Genomic DNA, 14,567 nt, shown 5'->3' with positions numbered 1-14,567 from the left:
CACAGCATCTAAGAAGACCCTCGATTGTGATAAATCTTCACACCAGAGCGCCAACAGACAATACATGATCAAGGGAACGGGTGGGAAAAGAATTCCTTTAAAAGAGGGATTGAAGTGTGTGGAAAATGTGCCTGGCTCATGAATGGAAACAGTGATAAGAGAACTACACCACAGCTCTGATGTTGTGTTGCGGCTTGCGGTATGTTGGCCCACTGTGTCTGTTCAAGGTATGATCCAGTGGGCAGACACACTGTAAGAGTGCTGGATCAAGACAGGAAAAGCTGTGGGGCAATCCCAACATGCCAGTTTACCACCTGATTTACCTGAGGCGTGCATGCACAGACACAGACATGCAAACGCATTAAAGTGTGTTTGTTTAAGTAAAATAGAGCAATAATAAATGTTCAGACTGCTTATGGACAATGAACAGCTGCCGCATACCTTTGATGTGTTGGCACATGTCATCCACTAACTTGTGATGCTCTTGTATAGAGGTGCAGGTACAACAGCCAGAAAGACCTAACTCTCTCTTATACCCCCAACCACCTTCAATCACCTGGAGGAATTCAAAATCACATCAAACCGCACACACACACACGGACAGTCAGGCTGCAGAAGGAGAACCAGATGTAGGTCAGGGAGCTCCTGAATTTCTGTTTGTACCTGTCTGTATTTGTATGTAGTCACTCAAAGCATCATCATTCATACAGGAGGAATCTACGCTGGAGTGTGTGAAAGACTATTCCCGAGGACATGCTCACTCATAAGAGCCGGGGATCGAACTAGCGACCTTCCGATAAATGGACGACCCTCTCTACCTCTGAGCCACAGCTGCCCGACTCATGACTCTTGACTGTAAAACCTGTGGGTGGCCAGATATCATCCAGGCATTGAGGCAAAGAGCCCCCCAAGACACTCCCAGCATGTGCAACAACATGCTGGAGTACAAGGGGAAAAAAACCTGTTCACCTTTAGCACTATCATAGAAACACACATGGCAGCACTCCATGATTTATCTTATCATCACAAAAATTGTGCAAAATTAAAATTTCTAATATTTTCCCACAGGATGCTGAATCAGAGGGCGAGGTTCGGAGGACTCTGTGCGTTTGTTCCTCATGTGGGTCAGTAGATGTGAGCTGAGGTGAAGTCGATAGAGAAGAGCCAACGTCTCCATGATGTCAGCAGTGCGCTCTGTTCATTTTAAGCAGTTCTTTACCGGTTTGTGAAGGGCGGGTGAAATGATGCTTCCACACTCCCAGTGACTCCAAGGGGTCACTGAATAGTTTGATGAGTATGAATGTGATGTGAGTCAGTTTGACCTCACAGATCTCCACCAAACTGAACCCCTTTTAGGAGCAACATGTCAGACTGCACTCTTCACCGCAATCACCAAAACACAGAACGCGTTGGTTAATCTTTATTTTCTCACCTATCTGTATGTGACAGAATACACACAGACTTGATGTGTCTTGTGTAATACTGACCTGTTATCCCAGTGGGTTGCTAAACCTCATCCTAAACCTTTTTTAACTCCCCATCTCTTCCTTTAATCACAAGCCATTTCACCATGGCACACTCAACAAAACTGATTTATGTTGACAGTCAGTACTTGAGAAAAACACGGCAAAACAGCCAGTAACCCTACTGATGTCCTCATGTTGTAGTTTAGTAGCAGCCGTGTTAACCAGTAAAATCAGGACGAGGAGCAGAGGTGAAGCCTTTTCATCTATAAGACAATGATGGTCACTTGGTAGACTCCATGTGAATTGACACTGACTGCAGAAAAATGGAGGGGATTCACTCTCTCATCACTTTGGACTCATGCCACAAAAAACATTTTCTGTGCACAAAAAAGCTCTTCATGTCAGAGGAGGGAGAGGTAACATTTTGCTGTCAGGATCATTGGAGTAGAGAAAGAGAGGAACCAGCTGACAGACAGGGACATGGGACAGAGAGCTCTACTAAAACATGAAAGAAAAGACATGAATACACACACGCAGAGACAGCTGCTGCAGCGCGATGTGTTTCATCTTGTCTCAGCCAGTGTGGAAAGCATGTCTGACGGATGGACATTTGCGCACAATCATGCATGCGTAGTAGAGCCCATATAAACACTGTAGACAAGATAATGTAGATAAGTTCATACATGATAACTGGTAAACCTGCATGAGACAGTGAAAGAAAGCTTTGAAATCATGCTTTGAAGTCAGTATCACTAAATGTGGGTTCTGGCCTGTTATCTTTCCTCATGGCTTTTTTGCTTCTTTTCTCATTTAACCGTACAGTTATCAAATTACGAGTATCTACAAAGTGGTACAGATGTCTGTTTTCAACAATTTGTATGAATTTTCCTCGGTTAGAGTGAAATAAAAGATTTTTTTGTTGCAAATTGCTTTTTAATGAAAAGACCAGTGTGTAAAACCCCTGAAACAGCACATTTTGGGTAAACATGAATCCCGTTTTAATACAATAAAGATTTTAAAGACCATTCATGAGCATTTCTACTACACAAGTATTGAATAGAGCATGTTTTGAAACATTATGTCATCAGACTTTGGAGAGTTAAGTTATATCACTCTTTTCAGTCAGCCCTCTGACACTGAACTACATTAGAAAAATGCAATTACTTGTGTCCCCCAGATTTCTTTCTGCTGCTAACTCCCTGGGTGGAAAGCACCAGAAAAGGTCTGGTTCTGAAACCATGACCCTCGGGAATTGTTTTGGGCCTGGCGAGGCACTGACTCATCAAATGGTACATGTGTCACCAGACCTTCTGTACACTGGAAATAACCAGATCATTAATTTCACTGTAGAGCATGTGATTCAATGAAATATGATTCCACCGTCAAAGCTGATATGCTGTACATGTGAGCAGCTCAAATTGTTAAAGGCCAGTGAAAATTGATCCATTTAACATATTTCAGGCCTGGCACACAGTGCATGAAGTATTCTCACTCTTGTGCATTACAATAATCCCCAGTTCACACAAGTAAATTACACCTGATATGCCATTCAATGAAAGAAGTGCTGTACCGCTGAGGGGGAAATAGGTGAAATAATAGAAATTACAAGCAAAGGCAGAGAATTTGGCCTTGGGATGCGAGTATATACCATAAATCACAGGGTCATGAAAATCAAACTGACACTCAGAGTGATGTATGGCTACACCCAGTGAAGGCATGTTGGCTAAGCTTCAGTTCAGACCGGGAGTGTGTAAGCAGATCCACAGTCTGTAACTGCAGCGCTGTACATAGATACAGCATGAGAATGACTCATATCCACACTCAGGTATGGCAAGTGCACATGAAATACTGATACCAGCGCACATGAACACACTGCTCCTCCCTTTCTTTCTATCCTTTTCATGCGTTTCATGCAAAGTTGCTGCTTCATTCGGACTCAAACCGAACTGGCCTCAAATCAGGAGGCTCCAACCACCACCGGCGGCTCCATGAGCTGCCAATCCTTTCTCCCGGTCTCCCTTCCCGGAGCAGAGGCAGAAGGCCTCGTCTCGCTTCCCGGGTCAGATGATTCTCCAGAGCGGTGTGAGGAACACGAAGAGAGCCTGTCTATGTTCTGTTTGGACGACCTTGAGCCTTTATGTAAACAATGTGCAGCTGTGAGCCATGGAGGACACAGGGTTTATCCCCTGACTGAGGCCGCAACTGACTGCAAGGTAGGAATCAGGCACTGCAACCACGCAAAACATTTGAATTGCAAATAATAATTGAAAATATAAATTCTACAACTAGTGTAGTTATTTGAGCCTTTTAGAGAAGTACTACTGTAAAGCTTGTGGAGAAAGAATTTATCATGCTTAAAGACTAGAAATAAGTAATAATCAAGAGGTATTTTTTTCACTCAGGTAAAATACTGTGTGATTTGATCATATTGAATCAGTATAAATGTTTTTTCCATCTTCTGAACAAGTAGAACTGTCCAGTATTTTACAATAAAAATGTAATTATTAGAGAGAGTCTATAAGGCAAAGGAAGAGGTTTTTGAGTAGATGAATCTCTTTTTCATTCTCTCCTATCACATTAATCCTCTTGTGAACCCTGAGATTTGTCTCGTGATCGCTTTCAGGAAGCCGCTGAAGTAAAAGGCTTGAAATATACCTACTTATTCCCCCACTGAAAGCAAGACAGCATCAGGCTGAAGGATTGGATACAGAGCAGCTGGCAGGAATTCATTGTTTCCTCAAAAACACTTCAACAGTACAGATGATTGCCAACAAGAGTGCTTGAATGCTGCTTTTCCAGTTAGAGCCGCCAGGCTGCTACAAAGCCAGAACAAACAGTAGTGACAAGACGTCAAATAACAGCAGAGCTCTCAACAACAGAGGCTCTTCCGAGATTTGAGATTTTTTGCTGGTACTAAAGGAGAACTATCTCATGAGTGCTTTGTACTTTTTCATTAATATGCCTCCTGCGACCACAGCGAGCGGATATTTAAACTAGGAGGCACTCAGCAGTTTTTTGATCTCCTGTAAATATTCATTTTCCAGCCCAAACACAAGCCGCCTCTATACAGGCAGAATTCAGAGTGACTTTTAAAAAGGCACTGAGTTGAAAACTGCACTGATTACTGGTGTTATCGTCATGTCACAAAATTAATCTTTAGATATCATAAGAATGAAACTTGACCTATGCACGCACACACACACACACACACACACACACACACACACACACACACACACATACACACACCAAAATGCTAAGAATAATCTGAAGGGCTGGTGGGTAATGCCAAGTTCCTGTGAGTCAGTACACCCACTATGCAGAGTGAACCCTGTCATGTTATATTCTATTATATTACTGATTTGCTAATAATGATGCAATAAAGGATAAGCAACATTTTAATGTTTTAGCTTTACTTTGAAGTAGAGCAAATCTTGACTAGTCGTTATACTGATTTGATTTGATCTGTAGAACTTGTAATGTAATAATACAGTATGTTTTGTATGTATGAGTTGGTGATATCTCATGATCTACAGTGTTCACCTTCATCAGGTTAAATTTAGGACTGTTTAAAGCATTCTTAAGACCACAGAGATGCACTTTTTCACATCCATACCTATAAAAGTATGAAACAAACCCCATCTGGACAATGAGGCCATAGTTATTTAAGTCCACTGATTTATTGACACTCATGTCACGTTTTTGTCAGTACTTACCAGCTATATATATATAACACTATATCCTTTCATTTATGTGACCTGGAACCCTTATAAGTGAAACATTGTCTGCTGCACAAAAAAGGATTAAACAGACTCCTGCAGCCCAATCTACTGTCACAGTAATCCCACTAGTAGGTCATAGCCTGCAATCACATATAAGATGACTGCCTATGGGTGGCAAGGGAAAGTATTTCAGCCTTCTCAGTACCATCTTAAGCCTTTTCTTGAGGCCCAACTCCAACTCTAATCTGACAAGAGGTCTCAATAGCCATTTCATTTCATCTGGTACCTCTAGCTGTTAAATAACTGTACTATGGTAAGTTCTATATTTAGCTCTGAATTGTAGTGGAGTAGAAGTATAAAGTTGTATAACTTGGCAATACTCAAGTAAAGTAATTGTACTTTCTTTTAGTCTGCTCTAACCCTGCTCCCTGGTGTGGCTTTATGTCAGAGTAATTCTCCTTTTTTTTCACTAGGAGGAGCTCAGAACATCGCTTAATGGACTGAAGACGAAGATGGTTCAGTTTGAGAAAGTCACCCAAACCTGTGAACACACATCCAGATTTAACAAGGTGGAACCGCAGCTAGAAATCTCAAACCAAAAATCAATTAGAAAAGCTCAGATGCTGAATGTGTCATTGGCTCACTCCTATTCTTTCTTCTCTCTCTCTCTCTCTCTCTCTCTCTCTCTCTCTCCTCGCTTTTTCTTTTCTTCCCCAGGCTGAGACCAAACTCACAGAGGAGCACGTGAGAAGAGAATTTGAGAGTCTTCACCAGTTTTTGAGAGGGGAGGAGGCAGCCAGGCTACTTGCACTCAGGGAGGAACAGGAGGAGACGAAGAGAGAGGCAGAGGAACGGAAACACAGAATGAATCAGGCGATAAAATCCCTGGAAGAGAAAATCCAGCTGATTGAGGAGGAGATAGATGCAGGAGGAAATGGGGCTAAATTCTTAGAGGTAGCATCAATCAAAACTTAAATAATTAGTCAGTGATTGGGGATGGATCATGTCTGTATATAACACAGTAACCATACAAACTGTTTTTTTCACAGCAATACCAAGACACAATGAATAGGTATGTGACATCTCTGAGTATTCTCCCCTCATATAGTCAAATGTAATTGTGCAACTGTTTTATATCCATTTACTACAGCACACGGACAGGTAGCAGGGAGCCACAGGAGCTTTGCAGACTTCTAATAGATGTCGCCAAACATGTGGGTAACCTCCAGTATGCTGTGTGGGAGAAGATGAAAACCATCGCCCCGTACAGTCAGTCTCTTTCTTTACATCCGTTTGTTTCCTGTTCCCTCCCTCCCTCTCTCCTTCAGTCCATGTGACCCCCTTTGTATCTTCCAGCTCCAGTGACCCTTGACCCCAGGACAGCTGGCTGGTCTCTAAGGGTGTCATCTGGCTTAAACAGTGTTCAAAACACCCCTGGACCCACACAGGGGCTGGGTGCTGATGTGTCTGTCCCAGCTAACCCTGAACGTTTCCATCCTTATTCCTGCATCCTGACGAGAGAGGGCTTTGACTCAGGAGTGCACTGTTGGGATGTTGAGGTATTTATATACTGTATATTGCTTTGTATTGGTCAAGTTGAATGCCAAATGAATGTGTGCCATGCCATAAATTTTTTTTCAAAACTTCAAGAGTACATATCAGCCCAGTTGTTGATTTTATTTACTCTCAAATATCGTTGGTTTCTTCTCTATTGATTTAACAGGTTGGTGACACCAGCAATTGGACCATCGGTGTAGCTGCTCAGTCATTGTCCAGAGGGGCAGAGTTTGAAGCCTGTCCTGAGGCAGGACTCTGGTGTATCAGCCTGCGAGACAGCGAGTACCGAGCTCTGACCACTCCATCTCAAGCACTAAATCTCGACAACTCACACCTCCTCGTCAGGATCCGTGTGAGGCTGGACTGGGATGAAGGGACACTGGAATTCATGGACACTGATACTGACGCACATCTTTTCACATTTAGACATTGCTTTACTGAAAAGGTGTACCCATACTTTGAGAGCATATCTTTGTGGGGGGGGCTTGCTGTGTTGGCACAGAGAGTCAACATCAGCGTGGGGTCATGTGACGTCCCCGTGGAAGACACCGCTCTCACTGAGGAGGGTCAGACAATGAAAAGCGAATCTTGCACTGGCGGAGACATTAACACTGCATCGACCAACAGCAAAATGTCAGAGAGCGGACGTCTGACTGAAGGCAAAAACATTTGTTCTACCAGAGAGGAGAAGAAAATCAAACCTCAGAGATGCACCACGAAGGATCAGCTCAATATGAAACCGACTGAAAAGGAAAAAACAAAAGACAAAAAACAGAGGAGCAAGCCCAGGTTCAGTGTGACCTACCATGTTTCACTGAACAGAGCCCTAAACATCATCAACAATGAATCTGGCAATTACAAACAAATCCAGATGAATCATAATGACCTTCTGGTTTGTTATCCCTGTGATAATAAATAATACAAAGGCCTGTAGCCATAGTGAATCACCCCATGACGCCGTCTTCTACATTCATATGAGTGTAGCAGCATGACTCCAGGGATGGCAAAGCAAGCCTGTTGGTAATATCTCAACAACTATTGAGTTACATTGGCATGGAAATTTTTAACAGTTTCGTTGTCCCCAGAGGACGAATCCTGATGACTTTAATGATTCTCTGACTTTTTATTGATCCACCACAGAGGTTGACATTTGTGGTTTTCAGTTGAATTTGTCAACTACTGGATGGATTTCCATAACATCTGGCACAGACATGCATGTTCCTGCCAGCATGAACTGTAATCAGTTTGATGATCACTTGACTTTTCCTTTAGCAGCATCGTAACTTTTAACGACCCAGTACCTGCAAAACTAATGATGTTCTTACCAGCTTCAGCTGTATTTGCAAAGGTGGAGATTTTGAGTAGATTTTTGGTTCTAAGGTGTGTGATTAAAAATAAATGTAAAATGTGTGTTCATCTGTATTTAACACTGAAAACAACAGAGCCTGATAACTTCAGTTTTGAAAGCTGAGTCTTAGCTCCATTTGTCCTGTTTTTTCTTTTTCTCTTTTTTGATGGTTGGTGTATAACTTAGTTTTGCCTTCTGTTCAAATCCAATTACCTGTTATAGGCTTATATTTTTCAATTTAAAGCATTTTTAAGAAAGATGCTATTCAAAGTAAGAAAAATGAAAAAATATATCAATGAGTTTATCACATGGCAAAATAAAACAGTGACACAATCATATTCCCATATCAGTATTTCCAGGGATGCAGTTGTTACCAAATCCCTGTTTCCTTTCTCTCTTTCCCCCCCGAAATATACACAGTATACTCTTTAAAAGTCTGCACCTTCTCAGCCTCCTCCTGTCTCATAGACGTACTTTCCCCTCCACGATGGCGTTATACAGTTCATCAGTGACAGCCTCATACCGCCCAGCGCGACTGTTCAGAAAATAAATCTTGTCACTCGAGTCTTGTGTCCTGTATCCTTCCCTCTGCAGCCGTGTCTTCTGGATTTTGAAGGTACCTGAGGACAAAAGTGGAAAATGAAGATTGCGTGCGACTTTTTCAACATGCGTGTCCTTGCATCAGCGTCCCACCTGTCGTGTCAACAGATGGCATGAGTCGGAGGAAGACGGGACGTGCGTAGGAAGGCAGCACTTTCTCTACAGCCATCATGAACGCATCGAGGTCGAACTGGCCTTCTGTATCAGAAATAGCTGCCATGCCGGCCTTTCCTTCCACACCTGCACGCAGACAGACAGCAGAAGTCATGAACAGAGCATACGATCTAACGCCCACATTAAGCCATTCATCTTTTTCCTTTCAGTCACGAATCTTTGCATGTTTTCCCCCATCCTACATGTCTTGTCTCGTGTCTACCTGGTACAGAAACACCATAGACGGCTACATCAGTGTGTTCCAGCAGGCCGCTGAGGACTCCCTCCACCTCCGCAGTGGAAACGTTCTCCCCTCGCCAACGGAACGTGTCGCCGCTGCGGTCCCTGAAATACATGTAGCCATATTCATCCATCACCAGAATGTCACCTGAGAGACAGAGACAGAAATAATAACAATCATCATCATTGTCATACCTGCAGGGAATCACAGAGAAGAAGGTAAAGTCAGTAGTGATGATGATTCACCAGTACAGTTTGACTATGATGTAAGATGATGGTGAGTCACTGAGCCGTCTGTTAGATAAAACTGTTAAAGAAGACTTTTGGAAATGAAAAGTCATGTCTCATGACCACATTATGTCATTTCCTCAGTCTGTGGGTGTTTGTATCTATTGCTGTGTTTCTGCTTTGTGTTTGTGAGGTAGACAGTTGGCTTCATGGGTTGAATAAAGTGTATAATCTCTATTTATCATCAGTCATTGTTGTTTTTGTTTTTTTCAGCCAGTCAGTATCACTCTGACTGTATTTTAAAGAGACAGAATGAACGAATGAATACCTGAGACATAAGCAGAGTCGCCCATCTTGAAGACATTGTGAGCTATTTTCCTGTTGGTGGAATCCTCATCAATGTAGCCGTCGAATCTCCTGAGTGGATCAGTGCGGTTGATGCGTCCCACTAACATACCTGGTTCACCTGCAGACACAAAGACAAACACTTTGACACATTTCTGTCCAGTTGTGGCTTTGTGTGTGTGTGTGTGTGTGTGTGTGTGTGTGTGTGTGTGTGTGTGTGTGTGTGTGTGTGTGTGTGTACTCACCAGGCAGACAGGGTGCACAGAGTCCCTGAGAGTCCCTGTACAGCTCTCTGTTGTCCCCCTGCACCCTGACCAGTCTGATTGGGTAAAAGCTGGGCAGGATGCGACTGTTGAAGCCACACGCCCCCACCTGGACATGGAAGACATTGTACATGAAGTGGAATAAACTTTGGAAAATCCATCACTCCAATTTGAAGTCTTTTGAAATAACACACACCTTTCCGTCTATGTTGATCAGGCTGCAGTTGCACTCAGTGGCGCCATAAAACTCCCCAACTCGTTGGATCCTGAATCTCTGAACAAACTCCTCCCACACAGAGGGACGAAGGCCGTTACCATAGGCAACACGCACCCGGTGATGTGCCTCAGACGCACGGACCGGCTGAGCCAACAGGTAACGGCAAACCTCCCCTATGTACTGAATCACCTGGACAGTCACAAAGTACAGGACGATATAACTTTCAGTTTTTTCCAAAAGGAGATCAGTCAGTATTGAGCTGCAGTGTGCACTCACAGTACAGTTGTGTTTAACGCAGTCGTCCCAGAAGCAACTGGCAGAGAACTTCCTCTTCATTACAACAGTCAAACCGAACAGCAAACACTGGCCTACACCCATGATGGTACCTGTAAACGTTCAAATTTCAAATGCATGCACACGGTTTAGTTTACATATATACATATATATATATATATATATATACACTGTAGGAGCCATGAGTGCACTGTTTTGTTGTTACGTTAAGGGGCATATTAATTTATTAGGTTTTGGTTATATTATTGTTTGAGATTATTGGATAGCGGGTCACATGGGTATGGGCAAGGTTATTTAGCTAATTGACTCACCTGTGCGTTGTGGATTATTGGATGGAGAGAGAGGGGGTGAGCTGGGTGGCCGTATTTTTTGTTGACCGCTGTTTTCGCTATTTTCGCTATTTTCGCTATTTTCCTTTGTTGGCTGTGACCATTTTGATTATGAGTTTACGTATTTTTATCCTGAGTGGATCTTCTTCTTTTCTTAAGTAAAAGGCAAATTTATTATTGGTAATCGCAGTCAATTGTTCTTTTACACGCGTCTGACATACAGGCCCAACCTCAGTCCCTCAGCGACTCCTTTTGGTTGAAGTCGCTACATATACACACACAAAGAAATACAAATAGATAGTAGTCAACTTGATCTAAGTCAGCTGAAGCAAAATACATCACAATAAGACAATATTCAACTCAATGGTGTTGATGGTGGAAGGAATAGTACACGACAGATGATGTGTTAATTGGTGTGATGATGTTTAGCAATGATGGCAATATCATAACATGTTGTGATTAAAATTGTTGTTGTAATATTATTCATTATGAATATGATCATTATAATAGCTTCCTGTTATAATTGGTATGGTGTTAAATTTTGATAGTATAATGCAGGGAAGCACTTCGTGAGGGGTGAGAGGAGGTGAGATGATGAAACTGTTTCTTTTTGTTCATCTTGTGTGACAAAACACAAAGGCAGGAAAATTAGATTATGGCTGACAGAGAGCACGTCGAGTGAGTCCTACCTGCAGAATGATACAGGGGAAGGCAGTTGTAGATGACGTCATCGTGACGCAAGCCAAAGGAGTGGAAACCAAAGGCGGCAATGCGATAATACCTGGCAAGAAAGATCCATCGTCACCAGACGACGGCATCAACAAAAGACACTGACAAGAGATCCTCATGATCCTGACTTTAACTGAAGCACTTGGGCACAGTTGTGATGCAGTGTTTCCCTGAAAGTTGCTACTGTCATCTAAAAATGAGCTTTCAAGACGTTTATGCCTCTAACCTCCCTCCAGAGACTAAACATGACATTGTAAGTTCAGATGAGATCACAGACAAACTCACCGGCTGTGCACCACGACAGCTGCCTTTGGCATTCCTGTTGTACCAGAAGTGTAGATATAAAAAAGTCTGTCTGCACATGGGGAGAGAGGAGAAGGCAGGAGATGACAAGCGAGGTGATTTTTAAAAAAATTTTTAGGGATTGTTCAATACTCTTTTTCACCTTCATGCTTAGTGTTTCTCATGTGTGGTATGCACACATCCCCCCTCATTCCTTAACATGTTTGTGTCTCTCCTTCCATATCTTCTGTATGTCTGACAGGCTGCGCAAGCAAAGACTTGAAGAGTATTAGCTTAGGAATGTCATGTGATAGCAAAGGTAAAAACCATACAGACAAGGCAGATCAATAAGAGAAGAGCTAATATACAAACATATCATAACAACAACTCAAAAGGGAAGTTTAGAGTGAACCCCTTTAGAGTGAAAAATATAGTTCACCATTTAATTTCACAAACCATTCAAATGTTGTATGACTGATATTTCTTTGAAGTGAGTTGATGATTTGTTTGACGGTGGTGTGTGTTACTTATGCACATATCCAGTGGGTTAAATCTCATAAGAAGACAAGAGAGAGTAAAAGCTGGCAAAGAGCTGGTTACTCTGGCAGGCAAAGACTTGCTAAGGAAAAGAAGGTGTTGCAATCAAAACTTGATAGCATATGGGCAAAACATGGCAACACAGTTATATCCATGCCCACATACACAAGCACTCACCATTGAAGTCCTTCCTGACTGTGTGGCATGGTGGGTGTTTGGGCGAACGGTCCAGCAGAGTGTCCAGGCTCTGAACTTGGAGGCTGCAGAGCTCCTCTTCATCTGCCAGCTCACCGCTGCTGAACAAAACCATGTCGGGCTGCAGAGAGCCGCTCACCTCTGACACCGCTGGGAGACAAATGTAGAACAGGAGCGCACATTAGCAGAGCATTAAACTCAGAGCCTGAATTAATTATTTATTCAACTGTGTATCAAACTACGTGTTAAAACTCCTACCTTCTCTCATCTCTGCCCCGAACACCATGGCCCGAGCACCAGACACGCTGAGACAATGCAGCAGTGACTTCTGTCGAAGGTTGTAGTTGATGAACGCCGCCTCTACCCCGACCATAGCCAGACCCAACCACAGGGCCACCACTAAAGGCCGGCTCTCCATGTACAAGGCCACCACATCTCCTTGAGCCCATCCCTGCGCCAGCGCCCAGTGAGCCACAGCATGGCATCGCTCCTGCAGCTCCCTGAAGCTCCAAACCTGGAATAAAACAAATATGGGTTAACATGATAAGTTTTGACAAAAATACAGTTCATGTTGGGTTCTGTGATTCTGCTTTGTGAGAAGGTATTTTATGCTGTTGGTGCGGCATTTATGTGGAATCCTTGACAAGTCCTCACCTCTCCTGTCGCCTCGTAGATCAGCGCAGCTTTGTCAGGGTGCAGAGTCACCACCTGGGCAAACAGCGCGGGGATGGTGCTTCTATTTCGCAGATTACGGTACATGGAAAACCTCACTCGCAGGATAACAACCAGACACCTTTTAGATTAAGAGGAGCAGTAATGGGAGTAATAAAAGAAAGTGAAAATTTGGGCAGATTCTGTGATGGGATCACATCAACTGCGACGCCAAATCAGTGTGTATAGTGCAATGCAACACATGACAAGAGAGAAATGAGTTTGGCGAAACAGGTGATGTGTGTCAGGTTTCTTCAACATGCCTACCATTGGAGAGGGACATCCAGGTAAATGTTTATTAATATTTCTTATCTATCAAGGACGTAATTGATGTACTATGTAAGATGTATCATGTTAGCTGCTGTTGTTATTGTTGTTATTGAAGGTTGAATGTTATCCAGTGCTGGATCAGTGGATGATTGACTAAAACTGGTATACAGTGATTTTCATCTTAAAAGGAATGTGGAACAGGTTCCCTTCCCTTCCCTACTTCCTATCCCACACTTCCAGCGGCCTTGCTCGAACCACACCCAACTCCAAACTCAGCCTTGATTGTAATCTCAGCCACACACTTGTTTGGACTGTACGTTGCACGGTTGTGGCGCTATCACGTTCACAAAATCACAGAGAGATACAAACACCTGACAAAGTACTTAAGTACTTCTGTGGGAGCTCCTGCTGTAATAGGTATCTCCTGGGTCACTTTTTGCCATGATGTCACACACAGACTTACAAAATAATACCAGCCTGTCACAGCTGGTAAATAGGAATAAAGCATGCATGTGTCAAATCTGAAAATGGGACAAAACACACATGCACATTCACACACACTACTTACATCAGGTCTCTTTTGATGGTGCACAGAGCCACATGAATGAAGCTCCTGGAAGCCCTCCAGGCCATGCACAGCCCCAGCCCTGCCAGCAAGCTGCAGAGCCAAGGGAGGGGGAGCAGCCTCACAGCCCCAAACACACCGAGGCACACCATGACACCACTCATCCGATTCATAGTCTTATCTATGGGGAAACAAACAGTCGCTTCATGCCACGAAAACCATCACATAACCCGGGATTATGTTTTGGTTTAGAGGGCGCTTACCTGTCCAAGGGTTTAAATCCTGCTCCACCTGGAAATCAAGAAAGCAGAAAGCAGCAGCAATGATTCCTCTTCCACGAGTCCAAAGAAGTGTCAGACTTGAAACTTTTGGGTCGAGCCACAGCACTGACGGGCTGTCAGGAGTGAAATGAGAGGCAGCACCTAGTGAGAGGGGCTGAGAGCTGAGAGCTGAGAGCAGCGCAGGTTAGAACTGTGAACTCCTGCGTCACTCAGTGATTCACTGCGCAGCGAGGAC

At 43.3% G+C, this 14,567-nt stretch overlaps 2 protein-coding genes across 2 annotated transcripts; one reads left to right on the top strand and one right to left on the bottom strand.

The window, feature by feature from the left end:
- Positions 1–3,350: 3,350 nt before the first annotated feature.
- Positions 3,351–8,657, top strand: LOC139223173 (E3 ubiquitin-protein ligase TRIM35-like). Its single transcript, XM_070855148.1, has 7 exons — positions 3,351–3,679; positions 5,662–5,757; positions 5,906–6,142; positions 6,238–6,260; positions 6,339–6,457; positions 6,545–6,747; positions 6,912–8,657. The coding sequence occupies exons 1-7, from the start codon at positions 3,368–3,370 to the stop codon at positions 7,662–7,664; spliced, it is 1,743 nt and encodes a 580-aa protein (XP_070711249.1). The 5' UTR covers positions 3,351–3,367; the 3' UTR covers positions 7,665–8,657.
- On the bottom strand, positions 8,556–14,224 carry LOC139223163 (long-chain fatty acid transport protein 1-like). Its single transcript, XM_070855137.1, has 13 exons — positions 14,055–14,224; positions 13,160–13,298; positions 12,764–13,019; positions 12,488–12,655; positions 11,777–11,846; positions 11,452–11,543; positions 10,416–10,525; positions 10,119–10,328; positions 9,905–10,031; positions 9,643–9,780; positions 9,070–9,234; positions 8,787–8,933; positions 8,556–8,713 (listed from the first exon to the last, which is right to left on the bottom strand). The coding sequence occupies exons 1-13, from the start codon at positions 14,222–14,224 to the stop codon at positions 8,556–8,558; spliced, it is 1,950 nt and encodes a 649-aa protein (XP_070711238.1).
- Between the last annotated feature and the right edge of the window lie 343 nt (positions 14,225–14,567).

Source organism: Pempheris klunzingeri, chromosome 3, assembly GCF_042242105.1.
Source record: "Pempheris klunzingeri isolate RE-2024b chromosome 3, fPemKlu1.hap1, whole genome shotgun sequence".
NCBI lineage: Eukaryota > Metazoa > Chordata > Actinopteri > Acropomatiformes > Pempheridae > Pempheris > Pempheris klunzingeri.
The sequence above is the reverse complement of the archived record's forward strand: the minus strand, read 5'-3'. Positions and strand labels throughout refer to the sequence as shown.